General features: G+C 44.4%; 1 protein-coding gene across 1 annotated transcript in view; it reads left to right on the top strand.

The window, feature by feature from the left end:
* The window catches only part of MYOM2 (myomesin 2), a 106,166-nt gene extending 103,508 nt beyond the window's left edge, over nucleotides 1–2,658 (top strand). Inside the window, exon 39 of the mRNA XM_064146746.1 lies at nucleotides 1,316–2,658. Within this exon, the coding sequence (XP_064002816.1) occupies nucleotides 1,316–1,633 (318 nt within the window). The 3' untranslated portion in view covers nucleotides 1,634–2,658. The remainder of the gene's footprint in view (nucleotides 1–1,315) is intronic.
* Nucleotides 2,659–18,889: the final 16,231 nt, after the last annotated feature.

The raw sequence follows: 18,889 nt of genomic DNA, 5'->3' as shown, positions 1-18,889 counted from the left end.
CATATTTTATAGTCAGGCTAGCTCCTCTAGGCTATTAAGTAACTCTACATCCTATAGGATGTCACTTCTTTAAGACTCACTCACGCAGACCGTCATTGTGCTGTGCTCACAGCGTGTAAGTCTTCCATCAGCTTTCCTCTCTGACTTTGGAGTCATTGTAGTAAGTGGTTGTCTCTACTCATGAACACATGGAACTTAAAATTTCTCCCACTAGTATCTTTTCCTCTGGGTTCTATTACATGGTTTACTGAGAGTGGTTAAGTAGTAGTAATGGGAGTGTGAGCTCAGGGTGAGTAGTTGGATTTGATGAAGTCAAAGGTCTCCTCCAGCCTCTACAGATCTGTGATTCTATTACACTTAGTCATTGTCATTCAGGGAAAAGATTTCACGGAAATGTGCATGGCTGGACCCAGAAGGGCTTTTTGTGGCCTGTAGTGGGTCAGGATTTGGAGAAATATAAAGGGAAATACGAAGGAAGCAAATATAAGGAAGCAAAAGTAGGCAAAGTAGACGCTAATCAATGAAGCTTCTTAAATGATTCCTTCATCTATACTGTCATCGCTATACTTAACTAGATGATGATTGCATACATGTGCACATGGTGGTCAAATGAGGTTCAGCAAGAACTATATAAAAACATTGGAAGAACAAATGTGGACATTTTACATGCTTTTTCAATTTCAGTTCAGTCCTTGGCCAAGCATCTCAGCTGCCAGGATGGTCATTTCAGTTCTTCTCTGAGTCCCCTAGACATGCATGTACACTTACACCACATTCATGTATCATGCTCTGGTATACATTTCCATGTGACTGATCAGCAGTACCTGGAGTCAGTGCCCAATGGTTCATGTTGTGTATTCTATTTTGAAGTGTGGTTCCTTTTTTTTCTTTTTAAAACCAGCTCAAACAATAACCTCAGGTAGCCTTAGCCAGAAAAAATTTGCTCAGTTCTCCCTGCTGCATACAGGGAAACTCCAAGGATGTTTTTAGTCCTATCATTACCAGAACCTCATGTCAGACTAATGGGTTGTCAGGAATCTCCTGCAGGCAGGACTGAAATGACAGTCCAGCTTACCATCTACAGGTACTTTTACTCTGAGGCTGTTACTGAATCCCAGTCACTGGTAAGATGGTGGAAAGAATGAATCAAAGTACAAATAAAATACTAGGAACTCTACTTTTCAGCCCTCAAGAACACATTACCTGCTTTATTTCCCTTAACTAGGAATAAGAAGTGCATGAAAGCAATACTGAGAATGTTTGGGTTAAATAAATCTGACAGATCTTCAAAATCATTTCTGTTCTCCTCCCTCAGACGCTGAACCTGACCTGTACTGTGTTTGGAAATCCTGACCCTGAAGTGGTTTGGTTCAAGAATGACAAGGCCTTTGAACTTAATGAGCACTATGCGTTTTCACTGGAACAAGGGAAGTATGCCAGCTTAACAATCAAGGGAGTAACCTCAGATGACTCGGGCAAATACAGTATCCACGTCAAGAACAAGTATGGAGGGGAAACAGTGGATGTCACTGTAAGTGTGTACAGACATGGGGAAAAAATGCCTGAAATTAAGCCTGGCCAGATTGCTAAACCCAAGCCAATACCACCATCGGAAGAAGTCCTCAAAGCTTAGGGCCAGGCAGAATCCAATAAGTAAAGATTGACAACGTTTGACTAACAAAATATAATACATGAGCTGTAGTTGAGATATTCCCACAAGTAACCAATTGGTACAGTCCAAAAGGAAACAGTTTTAGGAGTTTGCTTAAGGGAGGTAGATGTGCTATAGTTCTGTCCACATCTGCACCCATCTCATTTAGAATGCATGTAGTAGGATGGGACTTGCAAATAGCAGAGAGCTAAAAGTCTGCCAAAGGTTCCCATCTGCAATGGCAAGAGACACAACTCAACAATAAACATTCATTTCCACCTGCCCCAGCTCTCTATGAAAGCACCCATGGAACCCTCAGAGAACAAATATCCTATCAGTAGAGGCAGTGAACTGTAGTTAGGTACATATTCAGAGATGGTTCCTGCTTTCCTGCTTTGTTCCACACAGTCCCTTTGTCTTTGAAACCTCTGAGCCTGTGAAAGCCTAGGGCTGCCTGTCATTAGCAGTGATGCTGTTGTTTGTTAGGGTGTAGACTTCTACAACCGTTCACTGTTTACTCACTGCTCACATGGTTCTAGTCTGTTTTTCTTGCTTTGTGCTAATAAACCTTTAAAAGTCACCTCTGGTTTTCACTGCTCCAAATTACACCTAACTTGTTCTGTTTACTCTCATTGATTAATCATTGCTTATCGCACATGCAGACTGTCGACTTTCAATAAAGAACACAAATGGTGGTTAATCACAGTCCCTGGATGGCACTTGTGACATTAATTTTACTCTTTAAGGATAGAAGCTTAAACTGTTACCAAGAGGAATGTACACAATTCAGTTGCTTAGGATAACTATGTCTTTGAGTTTCCTTTCTCCAAAGTGAACAACAGAGCTCTTCTCTGGGTGAAGATATATCCTACAAGGCAAAGATCTCAATATTTGCTTACCACGGAACATTCAGGTGCTCACATGTCTGTCACAGATGATTGAATGTTTTTAATGCTGGCTTTTTCAGATCGGGTTCCCTGTTCAATAAATGCCCATTTATCAACCCAGATGAACCACTGTAATGTGTTACAAGCTTCCAGCAAAGAAGTCTTCTAATGATAAGTAACACTGATAATACAAACATCCCAGATGCCAGTCTCCTCTCTTGTGACTTCTCCCAGTCTCTAGTCTAAATGCAAGGGAAAGGGAGCAGTGTGAGAGGCAGGAGGGGTCTGGAGAAATGGCACTCAGCAAAATCTTCACTAAAGAAACTGGAGGAAACTGGCACCAGTACCAGAGTGATAAGCTGTACATGGGATCCTGGCTGAAAGCCAGAGTTGAGCTGCTAACAGCCTTTGAACGTAAGTGTAGAAAATACAGACACAATTGTTCTGGTGAAGTTTTGTTTGTCTGGATTTTTGTTTGTTTCTTTGTTGTTGTTTTGGTTTTTTTTTTGGGGGGGGGGGGGGGGGAAGGTTCTTTTTGGTGGGTTTTGTTTCTTTAGGATTTTCTTCCAAACAAGGAATCTGGAGGAAACAAAGAGGGAAGGAGGAAAAAAAGCAAGGACAAAAAAAGGTAACTGAAGAGAATAAACAGTTTCTCAATAAATCTTATGCCAGGGTTTTAGTTTTCCTTCATATGCTTTTCCTTCTCCTCATCTAAGTGACATAAAGCTTCCATTGTTTTGTCTGACAAACAAATACTTCACTTGATTAAAAAAGTGATTTATTTTTGAGACAGATGAAAAGCAGAGGAAATGAGAAGCCAATTTACAAGCTGTCAGATAAAGTAGGTTGGAGCACTCATCTGTAAGAGCAGCTTTCCCAGTCCCTCTCCCTTCCATCCATGGGGATTTGAACTTGTATCTCTCACCACTAAGGGGGCACACTAATCCCCAGTCTTCCCTGTATTTGGAAGTACTTCTATTTATCCTTTTTTACTTCACCTGACTAGGTAAAAAAAGACTGGAGATCAGATTGGGGCATCCACCTCTTCTGAGCATGTGAAATGCTAGATTTGAGAGGGTTTGTTTCTCTTTCTTGTACTTTATCTTAGATTTCAGTATGGAAGGAGGGATTCAGGATGTGGAAGTGTACACTGTTTAAGAGCAGATGAAGATGGATTAATTATGGTTTCAAATTCCTCGAGTAAGTACTGCAAGCCTCCTTTGCTACTCCTTGGTATCTGTGAATAGTTATGATAAAGCCCAACAGGCTAGATCTGTAAAGCCAGTAGTCTTTAATCTTATTTTACTAAAAGATACTGTGATTTAGAAGGATGAATGAGTTTCTGTTTAAGTACAGCATAAAAAAGACAGGAATAGCATTGCATAGTGATGAAAAAATCATCTTTAGAGCGCAGAAAAATCGTGTGGCTCTAGAACTCCATTGTCTCTCTGCTCACTCAGCAAGAATGTCTGATGGGGTTAAAGACTCAGCAGTATGATACGGCTGTGAGGTGATTCAATTAGGAAATTTTAGGACACAAAGCCATGCAAGGATTTATCCTCCAAATGTATCCCGAAATAAAGAAACCATTTTGGTGTGAACCTGTTTTCACAACAACTTTATCAAGGCTCTCTCAAAAAGCCAGCACACCAAAACAAAAACCAAATAACCCTCCCCCCCCCGACTTCTTTTCTATTCTGATGTCTTATTAAAGGCCTCTAAGGTTTTCCGAATCCGCCTTTAGCAGGTCTAGAAGCATCAGAGCCAGTCTCTGCAGCATGCAAAGTGAGTATCAGCAAGGATTTAATAGTATTCTTATCTGCTTCCACACTACACAGGTTAACTTTGGCTGACACTGTCAAATTACTGCATGTTATGGCAGCTCTTCGGAGGCATCCGTCCTGGAGTCCTGTATGCCCCTGAATTCCTCTCCCTCTGGGGTTGAACGGGAGAGGAAAAAGGCGGGAAAAGACCTGTTCCCCCCTGCCCTGCAGGCGTGCAGGGGGCAGCAAGGGGCCCTTAGGCACAGGGGTGCCCTGCAGGCGTGCAGGGGGCAGCAAGGGGCCCTTAGGCACAGGGGTGCCCTGCCGTGCCCGCAGGGGCAGCAAGGGGCCCTTAGGCACAGGGGTGCCCTGCCGTGCCCGCAGGGGCAGCAAGGGGCCCTTAGGCACAGGGGTGCCCTGCCGTGCCCGCAGGGGCAGCAAGGGGCCCTTAGGCACAGGGGTGCCCTGCCGTGCCCGCAGGGGCAGCAAGGGGCCCTTAGGCACAGGGGTGCCCTGCCGTGCCCGCAGGGGCAGCAAGGGGCCCTTAGGCACAGGGGTGCCCTGCCGTGCCCGCAGGGGCAGCAAGGGGCCCTTAGGCACAGGGGTGCCCTGCCGTGCCCGCAGGGGCAGCAAGGGGCCCTTAGGCACAGGGGTGCCCTGCCGTGCTCGCAGGGGCAGCAAGGGGCCCTCAGGCACGAGGCGTGCCCGCGCTGGGATCCGGCTGGGACTGGCTGGGACTGGCTGTGCTCTTCCCGCCCGGGCAGAGGTAGCTCTGCTCTGTGTCTAGGGAGGGTACAAATATTGGGGTGCTTCCCGCCTTGGGGTGCCTGCCTGAGCGTTCTGCCTGCCTGAGACTTCTCCCCGCCTCGCCTGGCCTGGATACGGACAGAGCGCAGCGCTCCAGAGGACTGCGTCACCCATTAGCGGCCTTTGTGCAGGCCTTAACGACCCTTAACGACCTTCCTGCGGCATCAGAAGAGAGCAGAGCGCAGGCCGCGGGACCGAGCCTGCCTGACCGTGAGTGATTTTGGCTCAGCTTTATTGCTAATTGCGAAAACGCTCTTCATTAACAGCTAAGGTATTTTCCAACTTCTCACTTACAAAATAGTCAGAGTATCTATGGCATTGTGTAGATCTTCTCAAACGAGCTGACTCTTGTCATAAATAACAGGCATAACCTTGCGTTCGTGCAGAGTAAGGCTTCAGTAGAGTCGCAGGCATCAAGCACTGCACAGGCCTGGGTGTGCAGGGAGACTCTGCCCTAGCGCACAGCCTTTGGTTTTATTTTTCTCTCTGTTACAGATTCATTACTAATTCTTAGAAAAGGTTGGGGTTTCTTTATCAGTTTCAAGAATAGGAGGTGTCTCTTCCATGCATGTCTCTTTTTATCTGGTGGTCCCTCTGGTGGTCTTCAGTGATGAAGTAAGGGGTCTGCCTCAAGCGTCCTTCCCATGAACTCCAAACTAGTAGCGTCCTTTGTATTCCTCTGTTTGCTCATGCACAAAGGCTGCCTCCTCCACCAGCCTTTCTAGTTTCTAACTTTTTGTTGCTGTTATCTTAAGCCAAGTGTATACCTTTGCTATGGTGGTGCAAGGAGGAGTGCAGCTCCATTCAAAATCCCCCTTCCTCCCTGCCTGTGGCCTCTTGCCACGAATTGATCGGATCAAACATATATTTCTCACAATCTGATAATTAAAACTAAATTAATTTCTATCTGTAGTTTTGGGGATGAAATTAATTTCTGTCTATAGTTGTGGGAAAATAAAATATCTCTATTTTTCTATAAATTTCCTGACTCGACCACATTAATTCCCTGCCTCCACAACAGTGTCCTTGGGCACAGGAGACAAGGTTGGTCTCATCTCAGTTGCAACTTTAGCTGGCCTTCTTAGCTAAGCAAGCTTCACTTATTTCCTTCCAGGCAAACAGAAATAATTTATTATGACAGTTAATCCTCTGCTGAAGTAGAGAAATTATCGTTCATGGGAACATTGTATTCAACAGACTAGGGGCTTCCTATAAACTGTTTCACATTTTCCAGTGTTCAGAGTACCTTCGATTCTTTCATACACATTTCAAACCCTTGTTATCAGCGCTAGGAAGTGAATTGGTTGACTGCTTGAGAAAGGCTATCTTTTCAGAGGGAGTGTGCATCCAGCTGCCCAGAGGGGCAGTAGAATTGGATGGATATTACAGGGACAAATAGTATTTTCTGCTGTTCAGTTCAGTTGGAATGCATGATGAGGCATATTAGCATCTGCCCAGACCTTTCACAAAAGTGTTGTCAGCATAAGTTTAATTAATAAACATTTTGAAGGAGAGTGAGAAGCAAGTAACATTTGCTGGAGAAAGTCTGATGCCAAATGATCCTCCCCACGGTAAGGTCAAGGCAAATTGAATACTGGATGTGAATTTAAGCTGTTATTTTCACAAATCCAGGGGCCCTCTGTAGTGAATCAGCTATTCCTGCATTTAGGCAGAAATGTTTCTATTGGAATGGTTTTCTGTCACACTGGTGAGTTTCAGGTTGTCTCAGTTTCATGTCGCGCTTTCCTAGGCAGAGCTAGTGTGAAATGGAGCATCATTGACTTGCCGTGGGAGGAAGATAAGATGTCAGCCAGTTGTGCTGATAGGCCAAAGTCAGAGCTGCATCTGTCATGTTGGCAGTCTGTGAGGCTGACAAGGCTGTCTTTTTCCAAGCACCCGCTTCCTTTGGATCAGCTTTGATATGTTATTGTTTGTTTTCTTGAAAAGAAGTTCTAAGAAAGTCTTTCCTGAGGCCAGTTTAAAGGTGCTTTTTAAATATCTATATATCAGGAGAAGATTATGTTTTTATGGCAATATTTGCTGCTGCTGTAAAACTTTCCCCAGCCCATAAGGTTCAGTTGCAGCCCAGAGCTCAAAATCTTGTCCACGCTTCATTAATCTGCTCTTGTGCAGAGGCAGAAGTTCAGTGATAATATCACCCTAAGTGATGTTAACACAGTTACTGAAGGCAACTTCTGCAATGCAATAAGGCATAGTGTTTTCTCTTTTGTAGAACCGAGCAAAAAACATCCCTCTAGATGGCACCAGAAGAACGAGATAGAAATGAACAAATCTTTAACAATTCTGCCAGCTCTAGGGTATTCATCATTTTGGTTCAAACACATCACTTAGGGAACAGGAGATTATTAAAAGCATTATACTGATGCCAGTGACAAGGACAGGTCCAGCAAATGACTGTTTCCCGGAAACAGCAGGTGATTTTGCAGGCAGTGACACCGCCTCCTAATCTGTGCGTGACACACTTCCAGAGGTTAAGCACGCCTGGTAAAGTACCACACCGCTCACGTTGCATCCAGCTTCTCCTCAGCATACCAAAACCCCAGCATATTGACTGTGTTTGTAATGGCAGCTCCAGAGGTAAACCTCTCAGCAGCTTCCCCAGATTTTGCTAACTGCTTCTAATGCTGCGAGGCACGTGCCCTACATTTTTTGTCCAGTCTCCACAGAGGGATGATCCCATTTGGAATTAACAGTAGGTGTGGGAGCAGAGAGTGTGGGGACTGGCTCTCTGTGCTGTCATTGAAAGATTCAGTGATGTCAAGACCTGCAAGAAGCTACCAACAGCCTTCTGTATTAATATTCAGTTCCTCATTGGAATGTGCAGTGGCTCTGTACCAGCTTTGTCCTTCACTACTAGCTCAAGGTTTATCAGATTGTTACATTTTAAAAATAGCACACTTGACCTCACATCATCTCCTTTATGAACATTTGAACTTTGTGTGGCTGCTTTAAAGGGCTCTTAAGTTTTAATAAACTTGGCTGGTTTTTTAAGTTACTGTAACTTCATTTTCTGCTGTTGTTGCTTCTCTGTTGCATTAATATTGTACAGCTGAAAGTCTGATAGGGAAAGGGAAACTAGACACCCTACTGCAGTATAAAGTCATGTGGTGAATGCTGCAGCTAAAGCTTTTCCCATGATGTCCTAAACTGTCCAGCAGGGTTGTCCCATGCAGGTTTCACTGAGTACCAGTGTTGCCAAGAGGGAATTTGCTCTCCAGCCTCTGCAGAAAGTCGTTATCCACCCAATGACGTTGGTGCACAAAGTGTGTAAGAGAAAGGCAGATGGAAAGGGTTACAACCTCTGTTAAAGGCAGAGTCAGCATAGCTCTTTACCAGTTTAATACATGGCAAAAATGATGAGCAAAAGTTTAGTCCACTGAGTTATTTCCACTGGAACATTTTGAATGAAGAAGTGCATTAAAAGCCAATCCAGTAACTGTAAATCAGCCCCAAAGCCAGCCCTCTTGATTGCAAGATCATATGTGAGAGAGAGCCTCACGTAGCTGTGTGCCACTCTCGCTGTCTGGGAAAGAAATGCCTTCCACATGTGAAAATGGCAATCAGCCTCCTGCATGGTGCTTAATGGGAGGTAAAACACAAGATGACTCCCTGGCTGGGATTTATGAGGCCACATGCAGATGTCTCAATCTGAGCTAATCACTGAAACTCCCTTCTCAGAAAATGGAGAGGAACTAGTAGTAGGGCACAAGCCACGTCATTCTAAAGCAGGGGTCTCACACGAATGAGAGGAAGCCTGTCTATCCTTTCCACCTGCTCTAAAGAGAACATAACCTGTTTGGATGGCAGACATCTACACATCTACATGACTGATGTTTGAAATCAGGTGTGATAAACTCTGCACCACGTTTCTTTAATGACCTCTTTAGTTAGAAAATCTATTTACAGAGATGCTCCCTTATGGATGGAAATGCTGCTACATTTCTACAGCCTGGCTTCCTCCACCAAGCTCTCCTGTTTTGAAGTCTTTGCTGACTTCTTCTCTGATAGCCATATTGTTTTGAGCATTCTGTGCAAATATTTGCTGACTTGCAATATGCACTTGGTCCCATCTCACAGCTGACTCTTGTGTTGTGTTCTTTACTAAGGCATTGTGTCAGGCCTTCTATTCCTTCAAAGATGGAGGTCTTCATCCCAGTTTCCTACTGGATGTGATGTTGCTGGTTGTGTGGAACTTCCTTCTACCTTCGCTTGTCTCACTGCTATCACTCTCTGATGTCTGCATCAATAGCTTCTGTAAGCCCTTCTGCTAAACTCTTAAGATATGTCTTGGGCACTTTCTCTGCCATGCTGGCCAGGAGGCAGGATTCTGTGGTTCTCATATGGCAAACTTTGTTCAGTGTGCCTGAGGCAGCTCAGTGACAGGGCAGAGCTCTACCTTCTCTTGCTCCTGAGCCTGGACCTGTCTGCTCGTTGCCTCTAACTAGTCCCCAGTAATCTTTCTGCTGAACTCTGTTGCTCTCTTGATGTTGTGGTTTCTTAGTATGATGCGTGTCTCTCTGTCATTCAGTAGGCTGTCTCTAGTGGTAGAATTCGTAGCAGTAAATAAACCAGTGCCAGGCTTGATTATCTAGTCCTTTGGTCAACCCCCTACCCATATCATGTTAACCTTTTCTGGCAGCCACCACAAAGTGTAATGCCATCTGAGCTGTGCACTGGAGACAGTATTTACCCATCCTAACTTCAGATCAAGTGATATTTAGCAGTGTGTGAGCTGACCTGTGCAAAAGCTTTGCTAAGCTCAGTCTGAAGAAAGCAAAGTTCTAGCCAATTAGGTTCAGTACTGACCACTGAGACCTAGGTAATTTACTAGCTAAGGCTGTAACCAAGTTTTCTAGGCATAAATAATCATCTGAAATGTGGATGTGATGACATCAGGAATTAGTGTCATGTTAATAAGTAAATAATGGAGCCTATGTGGCCTACCGTTCTCATGATCACTTTCAGTCAGCAACCCTGTCCTAATGCAGAGAAAATGTTTGGCTCAGCAGTCTGTGTGCCCCTGTGCTGCTGGGAGTTGCACTCAGCATTTCTGGCTCTGGATGCTTTGCTGTTCATGGTGCTTAGGTGTCAGCATCCACCACTGCAAAGGGTTAACCTTCCCGGGGGAGCGCTCTTGACTCTGACGCTGGGTGTTCCTGATTCCTCCCTGGGAGTGGCTCTGAACCTTACTCCAAGGGTAGTGGTTAGCCCACTCACACTTCCTGTCTAGCCCCCTATAAAAGCAGAGGAACTGCCTGTTGTCTTCACTTGTGCCCTGCCTGCCTGCCAACACCACCCCCCTTCTGTTCCTGACGCTCTTTTGTGTTACCATGAGGTCATCCTTCCACGAGGTGGACGAGCCCATTGCTATCAGTCTGGTTGTATGTATATTTTTTGTGTCTCTGGGAAATTTGACTAGAACTGAGGCAGCCACTGATAATCTTCCCACTAGTTTTTGGGTGACATGGGAGAAGGAATGTGTTATGGTTCAATGGCACAATTAGTACTTGAACTCCTTTGTAGCATATGCAACACTTTGAAGGCTCAGACATAAACCTTACTGATTTTCTCCTTGGCTTTCAGATAGACCTCCAGGTCATGTACAGTAAATACTGTTCCTCACAAAAGTCTTGTAGGTGAATTGGCTAGTCATGGCCTGGACGAGCATACTGCCTCCTGGATAAAGCACTGGTAGGGCAGGAGGGCCCAGAGAGTGGTGGTCAATGGAGTTAAAACCAGTTGGTGGCCTGTCACCAGTGGTGTTCCTCAGAGATCTGTGTTGGGACCGCTTCTTTTTAACATCTTTATTGATGTCCTTGATTCGGGCATAGAGAAAGTCAGATGACACCAAGTTAGGTGGCAGTGTTGATTTCAGTAAGGGTGGAGAGACTCTTCAGAGGGACTTGGATAGGCTAGGTCAATGGGCCAACACTAACCAGATCAGTTTCAACAAGGCCAAATGCCAGGTCCTGCACTTGGGTCACAACAACCCCAAGCAACGCTACAGGCTTGGGGCAGTGTGGCTGGGGAGCTGCCTGGCAGAAAGGGATCTGGTGGTTGTAGTAGGCAGCTGTGTGCCCAGGTGGCCCAGAAGGCCAGTGTCAGCCTGGCTTGTATTAAAAATGCTGTGGGCAGCAGGAGTAGGGAGGTGATTGTCCCCTCGGACTCAGGTTTGGTGAGGTCACACCCTGAGTATTGGGTTCAGTTTTGATCACTGCAGTACAAGAGAGATGTGGAGGTGCTGGAGTGGGTCCAGAGGAGGGCAAGGAAGCTGATGAAGGGCCTGGAGAATAAATCTTATGAGGAGCAAGTGAGGCAGCTGGGGCTGGTTCGTTTGAAAAAGAGGAGGCTGAGGGGAGACCTCATTGCTGTCTACAACTACCTGAAGAGATGTTGTGGAGAGGCTGCTGCTGGTCTCTTCTCACAGCTAACTGGAGACAGAACAAAGCAGGATGGCCTCAGGATGAGACTGGGGAGGTTTAGATTGGACATTAGGGAAAAGGTTTTCATGGAGACAGTGGTCAGGCACTGGAATGAGCTGCCCAGGCAGGTGATTGAGTCACCCACCCTGCATGCATTTAAGGGTCGTTTGGATGTGGTGCTTAGGGCTATGGTTTAAGGTGCATCTTGTAGAGTAGGGTTGTAAGCCTTGGTGATCCTGAGGGTCTTTCCCAACCTGGCTGTTTCTGTGGTTCTGTGATACCTGTGGCAGCTTTTGCTGTTAAAGGTCACATTCTGGCCTTTCCGGAATGGGTTGTGCTGGCATGAGACCTCTCTCCTTGTTAGCGTGTGCTTCACGCTGCTCCAGTCGGGCATTTATGCCTGCTCAGTGGACTCCTAGGTTGCCTCAGGTATCTCTCTATTCTCCAAATGTGACAAGTGGACCTATTTTTATTTGCCATCAGATCTTAAGCCTGCTTTTGTGGTCCTTTTAAACACAATCACATTTTATGTGCACAGCTGTCCTTTTCCTGGTTTCAGGTAGCCAAATTCATATACGTCTTACTCTTTTCAGGCTCTCTCACCTAAAGTGAGCCTGTGTCCCATGCTGTTGTGACTGCCTCAGTTTCCCGAGTGGAAATCAGAGAGTATCCATTGCAGACCTCTGCCTGTACTATAGTCCACTTAATTAACTGGGATTTCCCTTCTTAGAAACTTGTCTTGTCATGCTGGAGATTCAGAAATGTATTTTCCATCACTTTGAGACTCTACATGAGCCTTTCTGATGGGATTTGGTCAGACCTCACGTCCATTCTATGCCAAATAGTTAAGTGGTGTATTCTGAGGAGCACAGCCAGTAATGCCCTCCACCTGAGCACAGACTCTTTGGACCTGATGAGCTTTAACTGAAAATGATGCAGGCCAATGACTTCGCAGTAACTTTGCTCCCAAGCCTCCTCCTGAGCCTCAGACTGTAGTTGCAGAGGCCCCACATACGTTTCAGGATTGACAGCTTGTTTATGTTTATTCTTTCGGATGATCTTGTAATTTGGTGTTCAAAAGGTAGAACAGGCATAGTCTGGAGTGAGGAAAGGGGCTTTTGTCTTCAAGAAGTTAAACAAGCTGAGCCACTCAGGAGACCTGGGTTGTTTTCAGTGTTCTAGGAACAATACCAACAATGACACCATCACACCTCCCCTGCAGATCAGGTTAATCATCAAAGGATTGCTTATCCTTCTGGCAGGATTAATTGCCAGTAAGAACAAGAAGCCAGTTCGTGCCTCAACAGTCTCAAGTCAGCAGGTGAAGATCCTCGTGTTTATGTCTCCTAACCAACCCGGGCAGCGTAGTACATTTTGCACCCTACATGTTTCTCAGTTGTCGGTACCATCTACTGTAGCAGCAATTACCATACCTAGCTAATACCTTTGGTAACAGTTCTTTAGGTGATCTAAATCGCCCATTTGTGACAATTGCAAGGAGAGGAGCAGAAAAGGGGCTCTGCAGGGGAAAACTGCCTCTTGCTGACCTCTTGAAAACCTAAATTTGGCCAAATTGGAAAGTTGTAGTTTGCACATGAGTAGAGATTTCCCAGAGGTAAAAGTCTGTGATGGTTCTTTGCACACAGGTCAAGCTCCAGCTGACAGCAGCTTGCCCTTTCCCTGAGATGACTCTTCTGGGATGCCAGAGGCAGTGCCTGCTCTCCTCCTAACTAGATGTTGTAGTGAAGAGCATTGTTTCTTCCTCCTGCTTCCTTGTAGGGTTCAGATAGGGTAGGAAGAGGGATATGGATGAAGCTGGTGCAGAGCAGGCAAGGAGAGATGTGACTGTAGGAAGCCCAGGCAGAAGGAGAGGGGGACTGAGAAGATGATGTGGAGAAGCTGAAAGAGCAAGGGAACAGCACAGCTTCAGAGAGCAGGGAGAGGAGTTTTGAAACTACAAGGAGCATGAGCTAGAGAAGACAGCAGTGCAGGGGTGGGACAGTCAGGTTGAGATGCATACCCAGACACGTGTAGGAAAGAGGCAATAGTAACACAGAAAACAGCTGGATAGGAGGGCACAAATGCATGGACTGGATGGCATGTACTTCCCTCCAGACCCTGGAGATTGCAGACATCTCTGTGTACCTTAGGTTAGTCCAGTTTGTCAAATCTCCTGCTGATTAGCCAAGATAATTATTATTTGCGGCAGTTTCAAAGGGAGCAGAGCATGGCAAGTGAATGGGGTAACACGTCTGAAAGTCAGGAGGATCAAAATATCTGAGCAGTAGGATAGAGTGACAGGAAGAGAAACTATTGAGAAAGAGGGAAAGATGCTGCTGTACTTGGGGGAAAAGCAGCGGTGAGAAACAGGGAAGGATGCTGCTGTAATTGGGGGGAAAACAGTGGTGAGAAAGAGGGAAAGATGCTGCTGTAATTGGGGGGAAAACAGTGGTGAGAAAGAGGGAAAGATGCTGCTGTAGTTGGGGGGAAAACACTGGAGAGAAAGGGAAGGATGCTGCTGTAATTGGGGGAAAACACTGGAGAGAAAAAGATGCTGCTGTAATTGGGGGAAAAACTGGAGAGAAAGAGGGAAGGATGCTGCTGTAATTGGGGGAAAAACAGTGGAGAGAAAGAGGGAAGGATGCTGCTGTAATTGGGGGGAAAACAGTGGTGAGAAGAAGGGAAAGTTGCTGCTGTAATTGGGGGGAAAAACACTGGTGAGAAAGAGGGAAAGTTGCTGCTATAATTGGGGAAAAAACACTGGTGAGAAAGAGGGAAGGATGCTGCTGTAATTGGGGGAAAAAACAGTGGTGAGAAAGAGGGAAAAATGCTGCTGTAATTGGGGAAAACCACATCAAACCACAAGTCAGGGTGATACAGAAAGGTACCAGCTGTGAGATATTAAAGCAAGACTGCAGTTATAACATTAATCAGAGCATGCAGGGAAGAGAGAAATGCAACATTTAAGCTTGCAGGCTGAGGAGGTTGAAAGTGGCTGTGTTCATGGGTACTGAGGGTATTTGCAGTGAGAGTGTCAGGATATCAGTTTGCTGGAAGTGCTAGGCGGCAGAAGAGGTTAGCATCGTAGGCAGAGATGTGCGATTGAACCGCAGAAGAAGGTTGGAGCTAGCCAGATGAATGTAATAGTTGCTCTTTTAGCTGTGACAGACACACCTCTGCAGAGCACTGATCTGCATATGGAGACTACCAGGCTCACTAAGGGTCTCAGTTACATGGTTCTAAATAACTAACTAATTGAAAGTGATCAGATCCACAAACTTATGAAATCTTCATCTGAAGCTTTCTAGTAGTTAAGCCTGTTATCTTTTCTGGACGTCTGTATGACATTGGACCTACTAAGCTTAATAACTAGAGTAATCTGATGATGTTGCTCATGATGAGAAGTGGGGTGCTCTTCTGTCTGAGGGGGTGCTAGTATGGAATTCTTTAGTTTGGGGAGCTGCTTCTCCTTAGTGGCTGTCCAAATACTAGCAACAAAACTACTGACAATGAAAAAACAGTTTATGTCTGGGCTATACAAGCTGATTAAATGTTCTTTTCTGGTTGACTGATAGTAGGGTGGATCTCAGACAGGGCAGAGCAGAACCTGCACAGCTGTCAGTATTCTCTTTGCAGTCATTTCAACTGTCAAACTGCATACAGCTTTCTGCCTGGGCTTTACCAATTCAAAATCTCGAGTAGAGAAAATAAAAGATTTTGTGGCCTGCCAGTTTTACTGATGTGTTCCTGCTTCCCTGTAGTCAGGTATAGTGACACATTGTGGCCTTAACCTTAACCATTATGATTTTCTTGGTCTTCTGACACAGCAGAAAACAGCCCCCAGGAAGCTGGCAAGTATTTTTCTCACCTGTAGAATACTTTACTTTCAAGGTTTTCATTTGTTTTGATTGTCTTGCCACCGTGGCCATGAGCTGTTCTGTGAAGCTTATAACACTGCAGGAAACAAATGTGTGCGGTTTTGCTGCTGCTTGTCTTCAGACCCTGCCATGTTAGAGTTCTTTACTTTATCAGTTAAGAAGGTAGGCTTCAATTATGAACCTGCATTTGTTTGGAAAACAAATAGCAGCTACTTAGTGTACTTCTTGTTTTCCTCTTTTTAAATTTGATGTTGGTGGGCAACCCCAGGCAGGACAAGAGCATCACAGTGTTCTTTTTTAGTTCCTCCCCCAGATGTTTGAGCACATAAACTTTACTAAAGAACGAATCCTATTTGAGAAGTTTGATAACAAGCAGTGCTGTACTCCTATTCATCCCAGAACTGCAATGTCTTGGTTGTCATTTACTGGAAGTGCATGTCACAGTTAAAAGGTTTAGCCAGACTACTGCTTAGAATCTTCCCAGACAAACAAAATGATGAGCATGGGATAGCTGAGAAAAGGTTGTGCACTTCAGGCATAAGAACTATAGCTCTTCGAACTGAAATAAGTCTAAGTTGTGCAGTAACTGACAGTATAATCAGCCAAGGGGGAAAAGCTGTTTAGCAGCGAGTACTCCAACAGGTGATTTATCACTAAGCTTCTAAATAATTGGCCATAACAATGGGGAAAACTGCAGCTAATAGAATACTTTTAGGATGTTGTGGAATCAGTATATAACCCTTACTTCATTGCAATACACAAATGATCAAGCCATGAAGGGAGTAGCAGTGTTCACCACTGCTGTCTTCCTGGAAAAGCACCTTCTGTATGCACTTCAGACCTGTGAAAGCAATGTCATGGGCAAATCAGCCTTTCTGGGAAAAAATCTGAACTCTTCAGCTGGAGTAAAATTAGCAGTGGCAACGTGGGAAGTTCTGACAAAAATGGGTTTCTGTAGCTTCTTCCACCTGTTCACATTTAAAGAAAAAATGAAAGAGAGATTAAAAAAAGAAGTTAAGCACTTCTAGTCACTGATCCATCATCAAATCTTGACCTCTCTGGGATATTCTTCCTCAGAATTTCATGGAGGCAACCCTACATACACTTCTAGAAACAAATAGGTGATTCTGTGCCATGTTTGGACCAGCATGTGTGAAGGCAAGCAGAAAGAGCACTGCATGAGTACATCAGCAGTACTGACAGCAGTACTGAAGTCCAGCTCTTATTCCACTGCTTGAAATATGATTCACTGGTGGGAAAAAAAATCAAACCCCGAGGAAATAACCCTCCTAGCAGCTAGCAGAATTCCACTTGGAAGCAAGTAGCTCGTTTTGAACAGTGAGGATCAACTAGCATAAGGGAAAGAGCTTTCAACAGCCTTTCTGCATGGTTCTACACTAGATAAGTCACAAACGATTTAATAGTCGCTGCTTAGCTTAGCTTGTGTTTTTCCTTATTCAAGGCAGTCAGTTACTTTTTTCCTGCCTTAAAATTCTATAAAGCAATTGCTGTAGTTCCACATAAACTTGTACATTAAGTGAAACATGAATTCTTTCTTCAGCTCATGGTTTTAGGGACGAGGTCTTGAACAAAGGAGTAAGTGACTCTGTCATCAGGAAATATGTACAACTCCACAACAATAAGAAGTAGTGGAAAGGGGAAATTCAACTAGATGTTTCTGTAAGGCATCTCATCCCTTACTGGGTGAGAGAAATGAAGCTTTTTCAAGTGTAAAAGATACATGACAAGATACAGCTTTCTTTGCGTGCAGAGGTGAGGCTCATTAACGACCTTGAATGGAGTGCCACTCAGTGCATAGCATCAAGCTGAAATCTTGAGTCACAGGCTTGTCATATCATTGAAATAAGTGGGGTCAAGGTAAGTGACATGTTCTTGGGTACTGGGAAGGTTTGGCCCTCAAGGGCTTCATTTGCCTGTGATAATTCTGCTTAGCAATTGTCTGATCATTCATATTCAAGCCTGGCACTAAAACATTTCTGTAGGAGAATCTGAATTTGTGAGCTCTTTGTGTTCTCTTATGAGTCAAGAAGTTAAACTAATGTGATTTTGCTCTCCCCTGATAATGAAAAAGGCTGAGACAACAATAAGAGAGTGTTTACAGTAGTGTCTCATTAAATCATTTTGCATTTCAGTAGGAGGATGGTCTATCTTTCAAGTGGTGTTTGTGGTAGAGAACAGGTAAAAGCTGTCCAGCAACCGTAAGTTTCACTACAATAGCATTCAAATTTCTGCTAAAACTCGTGTCTGAGTGGTGCTAGGAATTGCACAAACCCCACCAGATCCACTGAAGAGATGTAATGCTACCAAAGGCTGCAAATTTGACTGCTTCAGCTGATAATTTAGACTCTTAGACTGATGTGGGCATCTTAGTTCTAATTTAAAGCACAAAATTGAATTTCTGATCTTGTGGTGATGCTCTAAAGCTTAAGAATGCAAACTAGAAAAGGTTAGGAAAAATGAGAAGGCAGTAAGTAGAGGGATTTACCCTTTGGGGAAAATAAATGTCAAGTACATTGAACACTTCCCAGGAGACCTGATCTTATTCTGTCACTCTAACCACATCATCCACAAGTGTGGCTTCCCCAGGTGAATACAAAGAAAAGCATCCAGGAGTGGGCTGCTACCACTGGGTAATTTGGAGATCTATCTGTTATGGAGTCTCTGTCCTTAGGTGTAGCATAGAGAGAGGAAGCTTCCCTTAGCCTGCATGAATGGTCCATATTACAACTAGAGCTTGCTCCACCTCACCATTTCTCCTTGTGAACATTCCCTCCCATGAAAGAAGCAAATCAAATTATTAGGTTAATTGTTACTTCTTGATTGCTGCTGAACTGCCCGAAGGGGGTGAGATGCCGAGAGCAGATGTGTGCTGGTTTACGTTTTCTGATGGGCCACATGAAGCCCCACTAGATCTGCAGTGAGCATCCCTGGGTTATCATTTCATCATAAACCTGAAGGCATTTGTCTGATAGTTAATTATGTATGAACAGTGAGATGACTTTCACCTTCAGTTGTGATTAAAATGGTGTGAGGACCAAGATTGATCAGAAAAGATACTCTGAAAACCAAACCTAAAACTTCCTTTTGTATATGAGTCCAGTACTAATCCAGGCACACCAATATGTCCGTTTAAGCAAGGAGCAAACTTGACCATATTCAAATAATAGCCTACTTACTGAAAAATGCAATAATGTGATGTATGATTCTTCTGGCAGAACTGCTAATTTTGGCCATGAGTTCATAAACACATTTATTTAGCCAACAGAGTGTGCTGGCCTTTTCATTGGTGCTGCTTGTGCCTGTGCTGCTCTAACGCAGACTTTATCTGTTAACATAGTGGTCAGGAAATAGCTCTGCTCCTGGCAAAAGAAATACAAGCCTTTATTCTCCACACTTTTGGGAGTGAAAATTAAATTCTAGAGATCTTTTTATAAAAAAA

Source organism: Pogoniulus pusillus, chromosome 7 (genome assembly GCF_015220805.1).
Source record: "Pogoniulus pusillus isolate bPogPus1 chromosome 7, bPogPus1.pri, whole genome shotgun sequence".
NCBI classification, from domain to species: domain Eukaryota; kingdom Metazoa; phylum Chordata; class Aves; order Piciformes; family Lybiidae; genus Pogoniulus; species Pogoniulus pusillus.
Note: the sequence above shows the minus strand (reverse complement) of the source record. Positions and strands in the feature narration are given on the sequence as shown.